This window comes from Channa argus, chromosome 19 (assembly GCF_033026475.1).
Source record: "Channa argus isolate prfri chromosome 19, Channa argus male v1.0, whole genome shotgun sequence".
Lineage (NCBI taxonomy): Eukaryota > Metazoa > Chordata > Actinopteri > Anabantiformes > Channidae > Channa > Channa argus.
The window spans coordinates 16,897,388-16,919,365 of record NC_090215.1 but is presented as its reverse complement, the minus strand read 5'-3'; the positions used below and the strand labels follow the sequence as shown (position 1 = coordinate 16,919,365).

General features: G+C 39.6%; 1 protein-coding gene across 3 annotated transcripts; it reads left to right on the top strand.

Annotated features, from left to right (window-relative positions):
• Window positions 1-525: 525 nt before the first annotated feature.
• On the top strand, window positions 526-20,565 carry tnk2a (tyrosine kinase, non-receptor, 2a). Of its 3 annotated transcripts, XM_067486325.1 has the most exons (21): window positions 526-738; window positions 2,260-2,359; window positions 7,578-7,740; window positions 7,965-8,035; window positions 8,910-9,116; window positions 9,203-9,352; window positions 9,445-9,540; window positions 10,026-10,207; window positions 10,333-10,459; window positions 10,866-11,012; window positions 11,634-11,728; window positions 12,149-12,343; window positions 12,895-12,986; window positions 13,156-13,200; window positions 13,307-13,545; window positions 14,057-14,260; window positions 14,439-15,079; window positions 16,350-16,488; window positions 16,639-16,734; window positions 17,150-17,277; window positions 18,114-19,123. In XM_067486325.1, exons 3-21 carry the CDS (start codon window positions 7,578-7,580, stop codon window positions 18,214-18,216), a joined length of 3,120 nt encoding a protein of 1,039 aa, XP_067342426.1. In that variant the 5' UTR covers window positions 526-738; window positions 2,260-2,359; the 3' UTR covers window positions 18,217-19,123. The 3 variants fall into 3 exon arrangements, with proteins under 3 accessions (XP_067342426.1, XP_067342422.1, XP_067342425.1); XM_067486321.1 differs by lacking the exons at window positions 526-738; window positions 2,260-2,359 and adding an exon at window positions 5,261-5,810; XM_067486324.1 differs by lacking the exons at window positions 526-738; window positions 2,260-2,359; window positions 18,114-19,123 and adding exons at window positions 5,264-5,810; window positions 19,156-20,565.
• The last annotated feature ends 1,413 nt before the right edge of the window (window positions 20,566-21,978 follow it).

The window sequence follows — 21,978 nt, the reverse complement described above, 5'->3', positions numbered from 1 at the left end:
CAGTTCCTTAAAAAATTAATTAAAATGTATAAAATCCCTATTTTTTTTTTTTTTTTTAATAATGGCTAATGTTGATTCGTTTGAAAGGACTGAGAAATGTAGGACATGATAAAAAATTATCCCTTAATATTTCTTTCCCTTAATTTTGACTGTCTAATGTGGGCTATTGCTCAGCTTGTGTGATGTCTTTTCTTATGCATATGTGTCATGATTATAGACTGAAAGACTATCTTTAGGTCATTTCTCACATTTTGTATGTAAAATGATGATCTGGGAAAATAATGGGAAGACAATATTGACAATAACGACCATACCTAGTAGTTGCAGTCTCATGTTTATTGTATTTTTAACTGTTGTACATATTTAACCAATAATTTTAAAGAGAACTACAAATTAAGATTTATGACAACCTTAACCATTGGCTTTTACTTTGAAGCCTGACTCTTCAAACAGGAAGTGCCATTATTTTGGTATTTCCGGGCCAACTCCAACACCAGCTACGTAAACTTACCGTGCGCGTTGGTGTTACGCACTGTGACGCTCCCAAATCCAGGCAGGCGATCTGTGGAACGTCCCGGAATTAGCGGAGCAGTGAGGGAGATAACGGATCCGGTGAATTTCACCGATTCCCCGGTCGACAGTGCAGCTCCAACCGGGCTCCAACAGGCGAGAGCGGCGCAAAGAGCGAGGACTCACCGGAGGAAGGGACGGTTTCCCCCACGAAGTCTGTCTTCTTAGGTCCGTATTTTAGGACTATTTTTTTTTCTGGAGCCGCTGTTAACGGGCTGTATCTGGAAAGATGCGACATATTGCAATAGATAAAACAAATACATCTAATTATTAAATAGAGTTGAAAATGAATGAAATAAAGTAGCCGTGAGGGGTTATACGTGGATATGTCTTAACGTGGAAATGTTTTCTACTCAGACAGACGGACAGACACACAGGTGTCCATCTAACGTGACTGAGCTAATCAGCTTTAAATTAGCTGTGAGTGAATCGGCAGCTCAATCAACGATCATCTCGTCTGGACTGTTCTTAATAAGGGAAATAACCTTCTTCAGTTTTTGTCTCCATCTGCACTGAGTTTACATCCGTTTACATCCAACAAAGTACAAATCCCTGTGTAGGGACACTGTACAGTATGTGTAGTATAGTATATAGTAGTAGTATAGTATAAATACTAAAGCACTTTAGTGTATTATTATGAGATAGTACTTTATCCTGGAGGCATGGACGGTTTCTGAAAACTAGGGGCCACAGGGGATAGACAGGGGAAGCCCACCCATGCTGTTCCCTTTTGCTCATCTTGAGTATGTGGTAATTCCAATCGTTTGGCTCTTTTATGCCTGATTTTGAATATTTAAGTCCTGTTTTGCATATTTCTGTTCATGTGTCTTTGTGTTCATTTTGTGTCTTGTTTTCAGCTGTACTGTGTGTTTTTGGTGATTTGGCATTTTGGATGGTTTGGATAGTAACTTCGGAGGCTCAGGCGCATGGGCCTGACCTCCTCGGCCCATGGGTGTGTGCCCATTAGGCTGTTTAGCAATCCATCCACGTGTGGAGGAAACTGTTGTGCCAGCACGTTGAAGTTTACATAGAAAAGGACAGTAGTTACATTGTTTACAGATAATACAAATATTAATACAGTACTGTGAATGAATATTGATACCAGGCTTTTATGTCTGTGACCACTAAACAGGACAGCCTGCCTCTGTGCAGTAAATGTCAACTAGGTGGTGTGTTCAGCAACCAAACCGTTGTCACAGCTTCTCCTAACCAGCCCACAATAATTCCAGGATATTTGTAGGTGGTGATCCGTTATGCAATATTATTATCTACTTGATGAAGATATGGTTTGACCTGAGACATACAAATGAAATTTTACATTCTCAAACTTTAAACTGTTAAAATCCAGGACAAATTAAACTTTAAGTTAGACAACAGCTTTGCCCTTGCATGTCTTGAGTGTCTGAAGAAATGTCTGATGTCTTTGTCTGAACCTCGTTTCGGTGACACATGGATACAGCTTGGTGTTGCTGGGTTGCCAGGTCTGCCTGTGTTGGCTGTGTTAACTTTCAAATTCTTCTTCTTCTTCTTCTTTTTCAGTCTGTTGCTATCTAGTAACAGTTTGAGCTCAAGCTTCCTTTTTTTACTGGGGCGGTTTTAGTTTATTGTTGTTTGGGCTGATGACTTCACCGATAATCTCTTTTGTATTTAACTGGAAGTTAAATCTTGTTATTTTCTCTTTGGTCGCAGATGTGGGATCTTCACATCCATGGGTGCCTCCAGGTGACCTCCAGTGACCCCAGTCAGTCCTGACTGCAGGTTCAATCCAGGATCACAAAACCCCTGCAGGGTGAGAGCAGTCAAATATACAAACAACCTGAGACAATCTGCTGCACTCACAAGTATCACAGTCTTTAAACTACAGACGTAATCAAAATGAGAGTAACTAAGCATTTGGTAGAAGTGGTCTTTATATTGAGAAACAGAGATTATCGGGTATGGTCTCATAACTATACGATGGTATTAAAATTAATGTGATGCAGACATATTGTTGTAATTACTGAATTCAGTCTAAAACAGTTAATGTGAAATTTGTCTCAGTGGTTTTTTTAAAAAGAAAAAAAATCTAAAGGTCATAGTATGAGTGTAAGGTTGGATCTCCGTCGTACTTGCACCCCCACTAAAATGTGATGCTAAAATTTCAGTGAGTGATGTTAGATAGTAACTGTAAATAAAAGGAGGGACTTTTGGTTAATTGCATGATTATGAGAGATCACAGAGAGGTTTAAGCAATTGGCCCTTGATGTGAACTTGATGAACAATGTCTTGGGCTGACTGACTGACTCTGTGGTGTGCCTTTTTTTTTTTTTTTAAATTAAAATTACAAATGAAAACTCAAATGTACACATTAAAAGATGCAGTGGGTAACTTTTTTGAATGGTTTTTACTAGAGCTCATCTCCCAGACAGATCTTTTTCAATTGCAGTACCTCTGCTTGGTTAGAAAGCTTTGGAGCATTTCCATTTATTGTAATCTTATATTTACAATGAAGCACTGTGTTGAGCAGAGTATAGACGAGTAGGGGGAAGGAAGGCTAGGTGGAAAAGAGCTAGGTGGAGAAGAGCAAGGTGGCTTCAAGTCTTGGTCTAGCTACAGTAGCTTTAAGTGTATAGTTTAGCTTTTTTAGCCAAATATGTTTTAGACTCTGCTTCTCAGTTGTCAAAATTTTGTTTTTCATAAAGTATTTTACAGACAAAAAAAAACTGATATAAGTGCATAATTTCACTTCTTCATTCTTTTCTATAAGTATTTTATTAAAACAAAATTATTTGACTCAATTGAACATATTTTTAATAAATTCCAATGTTTACTCCAAGTTAAAGGCACAAAATTAGACGATTGCTGCTCTTAAAAGCTGCATTTCTTGGTGTCTTTAATTAATCTGTGAACATAAAACCCCATGTGCAGTACAGTAAATATCAGCGCACTTGTTAACAGTCTTGACTCACTCTCAGGTATTTCATGTTGAGGTGAGAGCACAGTGAAGCAGCCTCACACCACATTACTTTAAATGCCAGTGAATTGAAGCTAAATTTAGCTTTTGCACACAGAGGGAGGAAACCATGATTTTGTGCTCATTTAGGTCACAGATACACATCCACACATACTGTATGTAATGTGCAGGGATACACACACACTAACACAATGATCCCAGCTGCACTTTCTGCTTCTTTGCTGTCAAATGTAGCAGCTCATCATCTCAGTCTGTGTCTGTTCTTTTTAGTCACAGTATCAACAGAATACAATTAAGTTGAACCCTTTACATATAAAAAAAAATTTAAAACAAACCTCAGATACATCAGATCCTCGAACTAATAATATGTTGAATATGGCTTACAGGCAGATGACAGAAATTAGATTTTTGTGGATATTTTATCTTTGTCAAGAGCTTAGTTTAAGCAGCGATTTTACCAGACATACTGTCAAGAACTACATTAATGCTGTAAGGGTTTGTTGGTGTTAAATATGTATTTAGCAACAGTGGAAAAGCTACTCTAGTAAGCTATTCATTTTTTTAAATTTAGAATGTTTAAATGCTAATATTGTTTGAGCAGATTGTAAAGCTTGTAGCCTTTGCAGTGTAGATGTTAGGTAAGAGCTTACAGATAACCCTTATTCATATTAAGTTCAGGCAACAACTTTGAGATCGGAACCTAAACAGACTCCTAGTATTTAGAAATGCTACGGTGTGATGTATTTTTTTAGCACTTTTTACTTATACGTGAATATTTTCTTATATGGTAATCAAGATATTATTATATTTGTTTATTATATTTAGTTTTCATTTATTATTCCCCCCCAAACCCCCCACCCCGCCAAAAAGTGTTTAGGGTCAGTTTAATCAGTTTAATCATAAAAGTAGGTACAAAATGTTCTGGCAGCTCGTCCAGTAACCATCAAGAAATTGTTTCATAAAAAACTTACACCTCCTGGTGAAAATAAAGAACAAGATGGTTGACTGAAACATTCGTTAGGGTACTTTCTGTGGGGACAGTGAATGTCTGTACATATCTTCATAGTATTTGAGCCATTAGTGGTTGAGATATTTCAAAGTGGTGGAGACAGAGCAACACTTATAATATAATTGCTGCAAGCAGTAACTATTACTCATTCTAATTTAAAATGTAATCTCTCAATTATTCCTTCAGTGAATGGATTAAATGACTTTGAGTCGGCTTATTTTGTGTAATGAAATAAAAGATGTTCAGTTTGCAAATTTTAATCTAGGCCTGTATTATTTGTATTATCAATGGTTTATTGAAAAGCATTGAAAAAGTTTCATCCAGTGTACCAGAACATAAAACCATTTTCGCTTAATAATAATAATAATAGTAATATTAACTTTTTTTTTTCAGATTTACACTTAAGCATTTGTTAAAGAAAGAACATTTGTTAAATATTATCCTGATAAAATCAGTTAAGTTTTCAAAGCACATTTTTAAATTTCTTTTAAACATCACATAATTATTTCCACTTTTCCAATGCTATTATTGTTTGGGTTAATGTCAAGTTTTACTGCCATGTGCACCAATCAGATGTACGCTGGGAACAGTCTCCCCATCTCTTCTGTCTGGCCTGACCATTCATCCATTTACTCATCCATCTGTCCACTGATTTGTAGCTACAATATTTTCTCCCCTCCTTCCTCCAGGATCCCTCTCTCCCTCCCTCTCATCCTCTTGTTAGAGCTGCTGAATTATTTAACATCAGTGGGCTCTGCTGCTGAGCCACAGGGAGATGGAGAAAGAGAGCTAGAGAGGAGGAAAAGATGAAGAGAGAAGGGGAAGTGTGGAGGTGTCCAATGCTGCAGGAAGCTGTGAGTCAGCAGGGAGAGACAGAACCAGTGGGAGGGAAGATGGAGAGAATTTATAGATAGCTTTAGGTGGTACAGCTGGAGAACATGGTGTCAGATGCATCCCGGTGCTTATGTGTGTGTGTGCATGCGCGTATCGATTGAGCAGAGAAGGTCATGGAGCTGAGAGCCGATTAGCAAACTAGACTCGGAGACGGGGAGCATAGTGGCAGAGCTAACGCCTCCTACAAATAGCAGCTAGACAGAGAAAGAAGAGCCAAAAAGGGGAGAGAAAGAGAGAAGTGTGAAGGACGGCAGGAGCTGTAACAATATGGGGGAGAGCTACATGTACCAGCGACTCCCCTACACCAGAGGAGAGGAGGAGGGGGAGGATGAGGATGAAGAGGAAAGAGACAGGAGCATCAGAGAAAGTGTCGGGGGACAAATGGTAAAGTCTGAAGTTGTGGGTGGATATGCCATCATTTTCCATCTCTGTGCTTCTACTGTGTGTGTGTGTTTGTGTTTGTGCGTCAGTGCAGCCAGGGGTCTCAAGGTTCACGTCGGATTCACGTTGGATTGAAAATACAAGAGGGTGTGTGTGTGTGTGTGTTAGTATGAGGATACAGAAGTGTGTGATCATGTTTGTACTGATGGGTTTATTATAGAACTGCAGTTCTGTTATGGAAGCACGTCATTGACATAATCATTCAAATTATATCAGCAACTAAATCTAAATGACCACTGCCTAGAATTTATTGTAGAAATTTAAATATCACTTTATTTACCTTATTCAAGTATTTGACTTTGATTTTACTTAATAATTATTGCCCAGTACCCAAAACATGCCAAAGTTAATCTGTATTAATATTTATTTTTTTGCCACTGAAAAACAGGTATTAATTACTACAGTTGCAGAAATATAAAGTTCAAGATGTGAATTCAGACTGGAACATGACTCTGGCTTTAGGTTTTCAAGGATCTGGTTTTCCTTAATATGTCCATGCTTGCTGACGATGTGACGATATGATCCTTTCCAGAAATTTAGCGTATTTGTTTTGTTAGCTTGTGAATCCTAAAACAAACCAACAAACTACCTTCAATCATAACTTTCCTAATGTATGTTTACCATTTAAAGGGCAACTTCACAACTTTAGGGTGTAAATGTGTATTAATGCTTTTAAATTTTCTATATGGCTGTAGCTCAGTTGGTGAGGCAGTCATCCACAGACCACAGTGGTTCAATCTCCGGTCTCGGTTATGTATCAAAGTGTCCTTGGGTAAGACACTGAAACCCAAGTTGCTCCCGGTGGGTCAGGTGAGCACCTTGCGTGACAGCCACCGACATCAGTGTGTGAGTGGTTGAATGAGAATCAACATTATAAAGGGCTTTGGATAAAAGCACTATATAAGTGGCCATTTACCATTTATATTATAATATTTTTCCGCTTCTAGCTTAAAAAAACTCCAAATGATGTCACCCTGAGGAGTTTCTCATCATTGGGAGTTCAGATGATGTTATCTGGAGAATGATTGACCATGATTACAACTTCCATAGTACAAGCAATGAGATTTTTCAGCTAGAAAAAGAGATATTTTAATATAGGGAAGTCAGAGGGAATTTTAATGGCATTCACTTACTGATCCAAAAAAAAGTTAGTTTATTATCAGTGAAGGCATCCTTTAAGGCCAATTGTTATAGTTTTTACATCTAAAGGGCATTTAGTTAACAAGTGATTCACAAGAATGGGCGACTGTGGCAGCGGGAGCGGTTGTCCAACAATCCCCCAGTTGCTGGTTCGAGAGATACACGTCCGAAGACACCAACATCCATGTGTTCTTCTCCATGCCGGCATGTATTAAACTGAGATGGTTCATCCCGCTGAGTTCTGTCTACGTGCAGTTGTGCATTGACTGCGGTTACTTCAGCTTAGCCTGCAGTTTAGCATTTTAAAGCTGCAAAACTAGGAAGTAAAGGTGTTTGTTTTTTCCAGGTATTTTATCGTTGGCCTGATTCCCTCTTACTTTCCACAGTAATGTTGGTCCTTTGCTTGCTGTAACTCATCCCTCTGCATATTGGACATTACAATTTGTCCAATAACACTAATAACTGAACATTTAAAGCAACTTATGCCTACTTGTTTGACAAGGAGCGAGAGTAAGGTGCAGGATTAGTAGGCATAACCCAACATAACACAGGTGAAATATGTGTGTGCAGATGCAGTGTGAGGAGGGGACCGAGTGGCTGCTGGAGCTGCTGACTGATGTACAGTTGCAGCAGTACTTCCTGCGGATCCGTGATGACCTCAATGTTACGCGACTCTCCCACTTCGACTATGTCAAAACTGAAGACCTGGAGAAGATCGGCATGGGACGCCCTGGTATGCCATATTACGTGTTTCCAATTTTTTGGGGTGATCTGGTCAGTTTTTAGCTGATCACATCACGTATATAAATATGGTATAAAAAAAATTAAAGAATCTCCTTATGGTGGAGAGAGAAAGTGAGAACCCTGTTAACGTCTTACGTTGTGATTTATGAAAATTCTACACTCGCCAAAATTTCAGTTCAGGCTGTTTCAGTGTTGGCGTTTGCATTGGTGCAGGTCAAAGGAGGCTGTGGGAGGCAGTCAAAAGGAGAAGAGCCCTTTATAAACGCAAGTCCTGGATGAGCAAGGTGAAGTACCACTCTGTCCTGCAAACACACACATATTGTATCAACATTGCAGTCGACGGTTTTTCAACCAGAAATGACATTGTAGGAGATTATGTCCTCATTTGATCCTCATCATCCTCGTCTGCAACATTAGTTCTGTACCCTCAACGTGTCATAACTGAGTTGCATACAAAATTAAGTAGACTATCTACCATTTTAAAACTGAATTTCAATTTAAAGTTTAAACTAATTTCTTATATCACATGTCTCTTTACCAAGTTTGACAAGTCACAAGAGCTGCATTAGGAATATATTTCTGTTAATACAGTAAGGGTGTAAACTTTCTGATAATTTATAAACTTAGCTGGTTGTTAACTCCTACAGAATATTCGACAAAAGGCATGCATGAATTATTAAAAATAACGTAAATTGCTCCAGTTATATGTGAACTTTAAAGAAAAAAGATTATGTAGTGGGTAAGTGGAAACGGTTAATAAGCAGACATCAGTGTAAATCAGAGAAAGACCATAAATAAATCTTAATTCTTGATCGATCAGATAGAAAATGTGCCACACTAAGTCACAATCTGATATGTGGGAATTAAGTGGAAAAAAGGTTTAGAATTATTTTGTATGTTTCTTATTGGAATATCATGGGAATTAAAAGCTTAATACTGGATTACTTTTAAAGAAGAATTCAATTCAATTTCAATTCAACTTTATTTTCTATAGCGCCAATTGAAAACAGAGTCATCTCAAGGCACTTTACAGAGTCAGAAAGTTACCAGAAAACTATCTGGACACTTTGGAACCCGTAAAGGAAGCAGTTACTGGATATACTTGTTATTTTTGAGTATAACAAGGAATTGCTGGCATTTCTTCTCGTTGGCCTGCAGGTGTTCCCTGTGAAACGATCTGACTCCGACGCCCAGCAGCCCCTCCCCCAGGGGGCTTCATCCAACCAGGCCCCAGCCAGCAGCGAGTCAGCAGCTTCCCTCACCTGCCTGATCAGGGAGTCAGAGCTGCAGCTGTTTGAGCGGTTGGGAGACGGCACGTTCGGAGTGGTGAGACGGGGAGAATGGACTGGACCCAACGGCAGAGTGGTGAGGCAAAGAGATACAAGTAGCCAGAACTATGGATAACCTCATTTTGGTTATTAAGAAGCTGTCATCTCTCCATCTGTCTGTAGTTGTCAGTGGCAGTAAAGTGTCTGAAGGCCAGCGTGTTAGACTCAGACGGTTTGGATGATTTTATCAGAGAAGTGAACGCCATGCATTCACTGAGTCACCAGAACCTCATTCGCCTGTACGGGATTGTCCTCACACAGCCAATGAAGATGGTAAAACAAACAGTCTAACAGTTAGTCTTTATCACATATTGTCACACGCTGTATAAATGCACTCAGCTCGGTGCATATTTGTTTGGGTGTAGGTGACTGAGCTGGCCCCTCTGGGCTCCCTGTTGGATCGTCTCAGAAAGCGCCAGGGTCACATCCTCATCTCCTGCCTATGTAACTACGCTGTTCAGGTCAGTTGAGTTTAAAGATATGAAAGAGGAACTAGAAATACCACAAGGTCCTCCATTCTTTAATTATGTCATATTTTTATTAATTTGATACATTTTTAATTCTTTGGTGCAATGGTGCAAAATGTTAAACTTATATGATCAGTTTCTTTTCATTGTCTGCTTATGCCAATCATATGATTCTCATGACATGAACATGAAAAGACAGTAAATATAAAGATGCCCAGTGAAGCCACACAGAAGACATTTATAGTGTTTTAATTTTTAAAATACAATAGCTTCATTTTTGAAATGAGTGACCTGTAAAATTCCTATAACTATTGGGGCATCAAAGAAACTACCCAAACATCACCTTTATGAGTCTGTTCAGACATTTTATCTTTGTGTTGGATGGAAACACTAATAATTGCCTCTCTGTAATTGTGAATGTAGGTGTTTTGGCTTGTGTGTGTATATGGTGATGACTAACTGTGCGCGTGCTTGTGTAGGTGGCCTGTGGCATGGCCTACCTGGAGCAGAAGCGTTTCTTGCACAGAGACCTGGCAGCTCGCAACGTTTTGCTGTCCACCAACGAAACAGTGAAGATCGGAGACTTTGGGCTGATGAGGGCACTGCCGACACACACGGATCAATACATCATGGAGGAGGGGCACAAAATTCCTTTCCCGTGGTAAGGAGAGGGCGTCTTTGTCACGCAAAGGCTGTCATCTTCTCACCTGGTTTTGGACAACTAATTGAGTTATTTTTTAGTCTCATTGTCCTTTTGTCTGTGTCTTTGTCCTTGTTGCTCTCCAGGTGTGCTCCAGAGTCTCTGAAGTCTCGGACTTTCTCCCATGCATCCGACACCTGGATGTTTGGAGTCACCCTGTGGGAGATGTTCACCCATGGACAGGAGCCATGGCTGGGCCTTAATGGGAGCCAGGTGAGAGCACACACATTTTTTATTTTCCATTTTTTTTATTTTTACTAGCAGTATGTGTTTCCTCTGCGTCCTCTCAGTTTTTTCCCACAGTCCAAAGACATGCATGTTAGGTTAACTGGTGACTCTAACTTGCCCGTAGTTGTGAATGTGAGTGTGAATGGCCGTGTGTCTCTTTGTGGAGCCCTGTGATAGACTGGTGCCCTGCCCCGTCCAGGGTGTACCCTGCCTCTCGCCCCGTGGCAGATGGGCTAAGCCCCAGAAGGCCTGCCACGCTAACAAAGATTAGACGTTTAGACAGCCGACGGGTTTCACCTACTTTGATTACAATCACAGCATCTTCTGCTCATAAAAATGCAGTTAATACCTCTTCAGTACTTTATTATTTTTTTCACCTGTGTGTTTGCAGATCCTTCACAAGGTGGACGTAGAGGCCAAGAGGCTGTGTAAACCAGACGACTGTCCTCAAGATATCTACAATGTCATGCTGCAGTGCTGGAGCCCCAAACCTGAAGACAGACCCACCTTTATCGCCCTCAGAGACTTCCTGCTCGAGGTAGCCCACTAGTTTTTGTCAGATAAAGGATTGGACATTTAAAAATCACTCAGCAAATGAAATCACAGTGACAGGAACAACAGAGGGTTACGTAATACTGTGCTTGAATCTTGGTATGTGGCTGTCACATTAGTTTCGAAAGAAGAATTTGGGAAATATTTCAGACGAACAATGTTGTCCAGACGATGACACGGTGGTAGTGATGTAACAGTGTTTTCAAGTAACCATTGGTGTTGCCTCAGCATGCTTGGAACCTCAGTGGAGGTGATACCAAAAAATAAATAAGAGTAGAGTTGAGCCGGCACAATGCAGTAGAAAAGTAGTGTTAGAAAGAGTTTGGAAGAAAATAGGAAGCACAAGTTTTTGGCTGGACTTTAAATGTAAATAAAAAGTCATATTGACCAATTATAGTCATTATATTCTTATAACTCAGGAGGTAAACAAAGTGGTGGACCAGGCACATAAAGGTTTGTAAGAGTAAGCACGTAGAGACAAATATTTCACAATTATATGACTGATGTAGTGACGCTAACAATTCATGTGACTTGTGCAGCACTTTACTCATTAGTGTGTGTGTGTGTGTGTGTGTGTGTGTGTGTGCGTTGTGTGTGCGCTCCGCAGACCATGCCCACTGATATGAGAGCTCTGCAGGACTTTGAGGAGGAGGACAAGCTCCAGATTAAAATGAATGATGTCATCACCATCATAGAGGGAAGGTCAGTGTAGAGGGTCACCGGCCCCTGACTCCTTCAATTCTTATACAAGAACAAAATTCCTGGTTTTGTGATTCAGTGTTGCGTGTGTCAGTGCTTATTTAGGAGATCAGGACAACGGTCATTGCTACAGGACAACAAGAGCATCCACTGTTGACACTGAATTCCTTGCATTGTGGGAAATTACTGTAATTACTGTCTCATTGCAGGCTCATTATAGAAATATTGTGCCTTGTGGACATGGGACAGACACACATCTGTTTATGCGTTTGTGTGTGTTTGTGTGTGTTAGCATATTGAAGTGTATTCACATTACAAAGAAAGTCACGTGACAATCCCATTATTGGGGAATCTTATTCTAGTAGAATCTGAGGGTGTGGATGTCTGCAAATTTGTGCGTTCATGCCAATGTGTTATGTTTAGGGCAGAGCATTATTGGTGGCGAGGTCAGAACAGAGGGACGCTGCGCGTCGGTCAGTTTCCTCGTCAGGTGGTCACCTCAGTCGCTGGCCTGTCCGCCCATGACATCAGCCGACCGCTGAAGCACTCGTTCATCCACACTGGACACGGAGACACAGACCCTCACAGGAGCTGGGGACATGCAGACCGCATAGACAGGTTAATAATAATCACTAATCAGAGTGGTCACACTGGCTTTCTTCAATGTGCGATCATATGGTGGAAGAACTGATTCTTGGTTCTTTAGAAAGTTTATTTTAATATGCTTTTGCGTGGGGAAAGCAGAACCTTGCTGTACCTGAAGTCTTTCTACCCTTTTAGATAAAATAAATATACATCAGAATTACTGAGGTTATCTGAATCCAGATTTACATTGCTTATGGAGCAACACTAGCTTGGACATTACTCCATCATGATATTTAGCTTGCATCATATATGATCTCATTTAGGATTTCTAGTACTCTAACTGTCCACGAGAGGGCAGCAGTGCACCACCTGAGGTTCTATAACAGAGTGTCCAACTCAACAATCATATGGGTAGTGATTACAGTAGCCACGTGTAACAGATAACAAATATAAAGATTCACTTGTCACTTAACCCAATTTGTTTTTCTGTATGCATATTCCAAAAATAGGTAAACAAATGATGAATAAGTGCTGAATCAAATTACTCTATTAACCTGTTAAATCCGCTTTTCTCACCCTTCTAGTCTGTATTTAGGGAACCCCATGGACCCCCCTGATGTCCTAGGAATGGACTCGGGCATCGCAAGACCAACCAAACTCCCCAACCGTGCCAAGAGTAAATTTATCCAAGCACTAAAATGCAGATATTTAACATATAAAACATTTTTGTGTTTGTACATTTTTTGTTTGCCTAAAATTGCTATAATTAAGAAAATTCCCAATTGAGTTAATTCTATTACTGCCTGAAATGTTACATTTGAGTGTGCTATAAATCTTTTTATCAGAGCAACCTCCCCCTCGTCCACCTCAGCCGGCTGTTCTGCTGAAAAGTAAGTTTCTCTCTCTGCTCACTGTGCCGTCTGTAGCCTCTGTGCTGATCCCTGAACACCTCAGTTGCTATACCCTGACTCTGTGTGTGTGTGTGTGTGTGTGTAGAGCCATTCTATGACTCTGTGATGGACGATTATGAGGATGATGACGAGGAAACCAGCGCTTCGTCGGGGCTGAAGAGGCTGGGAGTGTCCCTGGGCTTGAAGCTCCGACCGTGGGAGGGGTCTGGCGTGAGCTCGGCCAAAAGCGAGGTGTCACTCATCGATTTTACCGACGACAGCTTCAGCTCGACCACGCCCTCCCCCCTCACTGAGACACAGCAGCCAGATGAGGACACGCTTAAGGTAAAGTTAGAAAGAAATGTGACGAAATACTGCACTTTGTAACTTTATGAAACAAGCATCTTTCAATATAATAATGGTGGCTGAGAATTTATTAGGTAATTAGAACAATTGTCTGGTCTGATTTTGATGAAACCTGGAATGTTGATGCAGGTAAGGGTCATGTGACCAACCGAGTCAGCCAAACGGTGTCAGTAGGATCGTTACTTTGTTGCGCAGTAGTATTTTAATACTGTATAATTTGTTTATATGAAACAATTATGTTCTATTATGCTGAAGCTAAAGTCTAATTTGAGATGATGAATATTTTCATCATCGTATTTCCTAATACGCTTTCAGTCATTTTTTTGCCCTATTCAGTGCAAATATCTCAGTGATGATGTCACTTGGAAATCTGTCAACAAGATTCTTCTAAATTTCCAAAGAGTTATAGTGTCACTGTCAGGTTCTTCTTCTGATTCCTGTACAATTTATGTAACTGTCATTCTGAAATATCTGTCCTTCTCCTCCTCAGGACACTCCATCCATCCTGGACTGGCCCCTCCCTCAGCCAGCCTATGATGAGGTTTCTACAGAGCTCGAGGACCAATCAGAGGACCAGGAGGTGCACTCCATCAACAAGGGTTTGACAGAAGAGGCGGTGGCCCCAACTGGGGCAGGCATTGCGGGCCGGAGCGAGTCCCAATCGGCCGACCTCTTTCAGGAACTGCAGAGAGAGGTAAAGAAAAGTAATGCATTTAAAACACGCAGCTTAACATGTAATTAGTTTAACTTAAACTTAAAATTCTCTACCGATTCTCCATATTACTGTACTTGTATTTAGTTTTATCTGTTCAGTGTCAAACACAGAAATGTTTTCATTCTTAGCTTATTTCAGTCTTTCTATTTGGATGTAGGTGATGGTGAAGCTGCAGGTTCCCATGGCAACAGGCCGCTCGCTCCCCTCCTCCCCGCTCCCTATGCCCCTGGCTCCTTTGGGTCCCCACCGTCAGATCTGCCTCCCCCCTCCCTCCCCCTCCTCCACCTCCTCCTTTGCGTCCTGCTTCGATGACCGACCTGTGCTGCCTCCTCGTAGCCCCGTGCCCCCACTGCGTCCCTCCAAGCACACCCTCTCCGCTCGCACCAGCCACCAGCAGTCCCGGTCAAGCTCCATCTCTCTTGGCAATGAAGAGGACACACCTCCCCAGATCCCACCCAGAGACCATGCCTTTTCTCAGCCAGGGTCTCGCTCTTCCTCTCCCCTCCCGCTTTCCTCCTCCCCTGTGGCTCTGCCACCTCCACCGGTCTCTGTCTCACCACGCAGAGCATCTGGACTCCTGGGTCCCCTCCTGTCCTCCAACTCTTCTTCTTCCCCCTCTTCCTCACCTCAAGCTACATCCCATCCTTCACGTCTCACAGTTCCCGGGTCCTCCTACTCATCCACCTCTTTACTGGATCCACTGACCTTTCGTGAGGGACGTGGCCTCTCCTCTTCAATAGAGAGCTCTCCGAGCTCTGCTCCCACCCCACTGCCGGAGAGACCAGCTTTCCTGGAAAGGTGTGTTTGTTATTTATGTATTATATTATATACTATTTATTTATTAATTTTTATACTACTTCTATGCACAATTTCATTATCTCCCATTGAATCTACTTAGTCAGGATAGAGGCAATTTTCCGTACAGTTGCAAGTATTTAAGAAAAATGCAGTTATTTCAAGCCTCATTAATTTTTTTATTAAATAACCGAGTTAGTATGGCTTTATTATTATTTTTGTAATTTTATTTCTTACTGTTTATGTTCTTTAAATCATGTTCATTCCCCATTTGTCATCAATATTGTTCCCTGTCAAGTGTCCTGTTTTGTATTTAACACTGGTGAAAACAAAAAAGTCATTAACTTAGTAACAAATGAACAATTAATTCTTAGCGATCCTAATTCAACATTTTGAAAGAAAGAAAACCAACAGCAGCCCCAAACAACATAGATTCTTTTTAATGAATTAAAGAAACAAGATATATTATGTTATTTAATTAGTTTTAATGGCAAAGTCCTGGACAGAGTCAGATATACTTCTGTTTGTTTCAGTCCACAACAAGGTGGGACAACATTGTTTTAATGGCGAGATGTTAGAAACATCTAAAGGTCTAATCCTGCTTAGTCTTATTTGTCTGACTGCCCGTCTGAGCTGCATGCGTGACAATGTGTCTGTGATGCCACTTCAGTGACATTGTCAGTATTTAGCAGGGGAAAAAAATATTTTTTTATGTTGATTCCAGTAGTTTTTGGTCCGCATCTTGATTGACACATTTGACGATGACTGTGACGATGTTCTTCCTGAAAGACCACTCCACGATGTTTCTGAGACTTGGGACCTTCACTCAGATATACACTACACGGCTGGGTTGGGCAGTCTTGCGATGTCCTGCCCACTTCGACATGTGGCCAAGTAGAGTCGGGGCGCGAACCGCAGACCCTGCGGTCAATAGGTGGCCACTCTATCAACCGAGCCACAGCTGCCACTAAATAATTAAAACATAAATCTAAAAATTCATAATGTTTCAAATTTTTTGTGGTAGCCACAAAACTGGGCTCAAACAAATTTTGTGCAGGTTTTAATTATTTTATTTTATAAGTATTTGTGGGAATAAAGATCAACTTCTCTAATTGTACTGCAATAAGCAGTTTAACAGTTTAACTTTAAAATAAGTGTATAATAAATGCTGCTTAGACATTCTTTCCAAGAAAAGTCCATTATTACTATATGGTAAATTTGTATGTAAATGTGAAAATCTAATCATTTTCTATTTTCTATATTTTCTGATCAGATATGGAGCAGCTAACATGGCAGCAGTCAAACCCATGATTCAGCAGCAGCCTGGAGGAGTCAAACCAAACTCCTCTTATAACAACAACAACGGGCGAACTGCAGTTCCCAGCATGCAGCAGGAACAGAGCATCACACAGGTGAGAGAAGAAAAAGACAAAAATGGAACGAATCATGTCTTTTACATTCCTGTAAAAGATTTTTCCCCATGTGAAGCGTATATTAGTCCATAAGTCCAGATGAGTTGCTTTTGATTTGACTCTTTTATTGATTGTGAGTTTAACTTGAAGGTCCAAGGAGCAGTACATGGTGTCATGCTGGAGGAATGTCAGGCTGCTCTACAGATTCACAGCTGGAGCATCCCTCAGGCCATAAAATATTTGAAGGTACAGCTCTCTGTGTAGATATTTTTTAGTTTTGTCTTACCTAAACTGACATCTGTTGTGTTTTTGAGATGTTGAGTAGTTACTAGGTAGAGAACTAGATATTTTTAGATATTATTTTCCCAGAAAAGGTTGTGATATTCTCAGTAAATAACACAAGTTCAATTTTCATCCTGATACAACACACATTATAAGCAATAATATAATGTGTAATATATGTGTAATAATAATAATAATTCCTCTGTAGAATGCACATGAACACTTGGGGCGGCATGTTTGTTTTCTGTTAACACAGGCGCACACAAAAACATCACGCTTTTATTAGATCATATTTTAGTAGAAATTTCCAGGATTTCCAGGATCGTATATCAGTAAACAGCACTCAGCACATTTGTGCCTCTCATCCTCTGTATTGTAGGTGGAGCAGTTGTTTCGGTTGGGGCTGCGGTCCAGAGCAGAGTGTGAGGAGCTTCTACAGCGTTGCCAGTGGAACCTGGAACAGGCCAGCACAGTAATGCTGGATACATATGGACCACATCGAAACAGGTAACAGGCTGTGTTACAAATCAAACGCACCTCGATTAAGGTTTCAGGGCGACTTTATACATGATCTTTTTTCATTGTTATGCTAGTGTCAGCAGTCTTTACCCATTGCTTCTTTGTTGTACTTTACAAATGTTCCTTAAGTTTCATTGAGATTTGTTGTATTTTACTGTGTTCCAATTTTATAGTATTCATTTATAGTGATCTAGTTTATTTTGAATGAGAAAATCAGAAAAACAAAAACAGCCTAGTTGGTTGTTATGCGTTAGAAGAGATTATGCATAAAAGTATTTTGTCTGTGTTGTCAGTTCCTTTATTTTTGACTGAAAACCTTTGTGTTTGACATTAAAAGATGAGATACAAGATCAACATTTCAAACAAAAGGTGCTATATTGTAAGTTGTGTATCAGAGCCAGATGTAATCCCTGATCTATTCTCTCATATTCATCTTTTAATGTCAAACACAAATGTGTATATATTATATATAATTCTACTTTTAAAAGGTTATAACTTCTAAGTTGTACAGGCCCCTAGCTTATGAAGTGAATATTAAATGTGCTTAAGGGTGTTATGTAGTTTTTTTTTTTAATAATTCAAAATTTTTGATTAAGTCATGCATTTTACACAAACATTTTGTGGAGTTTACTTTTTGATTATTAAAATGTATTTTAATTCTGACTATATCTAAGCAGTATATATTTATCCTTAAATATCCATCTGTTTTTCGTCCCACACAACCTTGAAAAAATCACTAGAGGAAAATGAAAGCGTGGCCCAAATATTTAGCCACATTTTAGTTTTGGTTACACTGACACACAAACATTATCGGTCTCTCCCAGAAACCCACCCGCCCTCGGTGCCACCCCCTGCCAGAGTGACAAGGTGGTATGTACCTGCTGGAGAACTTTCAGCACAGGAAGAACTGACCCAATCCAAAGCTGAAATCAATCACTAGCATTAAATAGAAGAAGGGACCTATCACTCAGCTGCACTTAGGTTTTGGTTACTTAAACAAACAAGCATTATGGTTCTCGGCTGGACCATGTATTTTTCTGTCTCTATGAAAGTCTGTTATATTGATTCATTTCATTTATAGTGATCTAGTTTATTTTGAATGAGAAAATCAGAAAAACAAAAACAGCCTAGTTGGTTGTTATGCGTTAGAAGAGATTATGCATAAAAGTATTTTGTCTGTGTTGTCAGTTCCTTTATTTTTGACTGAAAACCTTTGTGTTTGACATTAAAAGATGAGATACAAGATCAACATTTCAAACAAAAGGTGCTATATTGTAAGTTGTGTATCAGAGCCAGATGTAATCCCTGATCTATTCTCTCATATTCATCTTTTAATGTCAAACACAAATGTGTATATATTATATATAATTCTACTTTTAAAAGGTTATAACTTCTAAGTTGTACAGGCCCCTCGTTAATTTTAAATAGTGTGGCCAAAACATATGAACCACTGCTTAATATAATGCACCTTTCTGGCGGTTTAAAATTAAAACAAACTATAACATTGTAAAAGTAGAATTCATGGCAGAGCTGCTGCATTTGATTACATAAGATTTTACAGTTGTTCCTAATGAAATGGCCAGTGAGAGTATCTGTACTATCACATTTTTTTTTTGTGTGTGTGTAATATGAGTTGATGAATTGGTTGAAAAGAGTGAAGAGAGCTAATTTTGCAGGGCAAAGAAATTCACAATGTACTAAAAGAACTATGTAGAGCTCAGAGATACTGTACTTTAACAAGTACTTTCATACTAAATACTAATTCATGCTGCTTTAATGGCTTCCTGTTCTTCAAAATACAGTAAATAAAAAAATCACATATTTGTCAGTAAACCGTCACACGATGATGCCATCTCTGTCTCTCAGGAAGTGACATCAGGAGGAAACGCCAATCAGCTTCTGATGAGCACCTGATGTCCTCGCCAATACTGAATGGCTTGGATGACTCATCGCTCAGAGGACCCGATACACAGTGATGCTTTTTGATAAATAGAGGAACCTAAAGGCAGTGCCTCACTTTGTACTGTGAATACCTGCTACTGCGTGTTTCATACGCGTGCATGCTCATTATTAGCCTACGGAGCAGCCTGTTGAATGAGTCACACCATTTACTTGAACTGCTATTTACATTTTTTATTTTTTTTTCCTATTACGTGAATGGTGAGAATTTATGTTTCCGCTGTTAGCTGCTTCTAACTCTTACTGGGTGTGCGATTTGTGTTGTGAATGCGTGCATGTTCAAATGTGAGTGTTACAATCACATATATGTACAATCACTGTAAACGCCCGTGGTTTTGCTGTTAAGAAGCAATATAAAAATCAGGGAAATGTCAGCTACAGTGGTATTTATAAGTGTTGTGAAAATGTGCAAGCGAGATGTTGTATTGTTTGTAGCACTTTACTGGATGTGTCACCACACAAACAGATATTTCTTGTGAACTGCTGGTCAGAGGAAGATGACGAATTTATCTACTGTAGTTAAATAAGGTGAAGAACATTACTGAGATGGCCTCATAGGAAAGTTAGTATTTTTAATGTTTTATTTGTGTCTTAAAGCATTCTAGGCTTTGACCGATACTGGAGATTTATAGTTTTATTTTTTGCTTTTTTTGTTTGTTTTGTTTGTTTGTTTTTTTTGTCAAAAGTTTAGGCAATAAGATGCCAAAACAGAGATGTGAGAATATCTACTGTACCATCTCCTCATCAATACAGGGTATTAGACACCAAGTTGAACCTCTACAAATTTGATATTTAACACTGTTTGAAATGGATGTTAATTAATTATTCCTATAAAAATCACTGCTGTATGATAATCATAAACACGTGCTTAAGAGAGCTTCAGCTGAATAAATTGGCTTCCGCTATAAGCAAGTGTGTGCATGTGTGCTTAGTGCTTAGGGCCTCTTGAGGATCGTAGCCATCGACCTTTATGAATAACATGTTTTGATCTTGAGTGCGATAATTCATGGCAATTTATCAGCAGCTATAAGCAGAAACAAATTTTCATAGTCGTAGCTGCAATTGGCTACAAGTGAATTTCAGAAAACAAGCTGATAAAAAAAAAAAAAAAATTATACCCATGTTTTGTATGTGTTGGTGTGTGTGGACTTTCATCATATTTTTTTTTTTTTTACATCTGTGAGTTAGCGGCTTGGCTGTAAGTCACAGTGTTTAAAGTGGCACTGACTGCATTATACTCTATAATCAGAGCAGCTTCGATATGTAAAGTGCGAATATGGCCTCCAATGTTTTTCAATAAAATTTTAACCACTGGCATCTGCTCTGTCTTTCATAAACAAGCAAACAGCCAAACTCCAGCCTTCTGTCATGTCCATTTGGTCAGTTGCACAAAGGAAAATACCAGTAATCTGTATTTTGACAATTCTACAGGAAACAGGACTGGACAGGTCGCAAAGAGAACACAGTCATGTCCTTTGTCCTCAAATGCAAAATTAATGAGAATGAGGTATCTGAACAACCAAAGGTGACATATTAGTGAATTAAATACAAAGGTTAATAAAATAGTACAGCATGCCATGTCAGTGAATACATTAATTTAGCTTATGAAGTGAATATTAAATGTGCTTAAGGGTGTTATGTAGTTTTTTTTTTTAATAATTCAAAATTTTTGATTAAGTCATGCATTTTACACAAACATTTTGTGGAGTTTACTTTTTGATTATTAAAATGTATTTTAATTCTGACTATATCTAAGCAGTATATATTTATCCTTAAATATCCATCTGTTTTTCGTCCCACACAACCTTGAAAAAATCACTAGAGGAAAATGAAAGCGTGGCCCAAATATTTAGCCACATTTTAGTTTTGGTTACACTGACACACAAACATTATCGGTCTCTCCCAGAAACCCACCCGCCCTCGGTGCCACCCCCTGCCAGAGTGACAAGGTGGTATGTACCTGCTGGAGAACTTTCAGCACAGGAAGAACTGACCCAATCCAAAGCTGAAATCAATCACTAGCATTAAATAGAAGAAGGGACCTATCACTCAGCTGCACTTAGGTTTTGGTTACTTAAACAAACAAGCATTATGGTTCTCGGCTGGACCATGTATTTTTCTGTCTCTATGAAAGTCTGTTATATTGATGGGGGGGGCAATCTGAAGCTCTATAGCTCTTATAAAAGTACCATAATTGTGTCCAGCATGTTTTCACTAGTGTTTTTGTGCACGAAGTTCAAGGAAGGTGCTAACAGCCCAAAGCAAAGTGACAAGTTCAAACAACGCACCAGGCGCGTCTCTAATGGAAATCTTGTTACTGCTTCCTCTGGGATCAAATCTGTGACCTTTCCATTATGGGACCTCAAGATCACCACACACACACACACGATTCCACTGCCCCACTGGCTCAGTCACACAAACATTCTCTTGCTCCCAAATTGACTGCAGCTGCGGTGCATTGTGGTGCGTTTGCTCTCTGTGATCTCAGCACAGTTCAGCAGCCGGTGTTGCCGAATGCTCGCTCTGCATTCTCTGGCTCTACATGTCCCTTTTGCGGTTTGCGCACACAAATACAAGTTATCATTTAATCCTCTTCCAAAGGTAACGCAGTGTTTTGGGAATCGTTTCTATCTGTAGCTGTGTTCATGTGAGTTTGAGCTATTGTCTCACAAATTCCTTAAATAAATTAGCGAAATTGGGCACTGTTTTATTTTATTCTCGATTCATTAT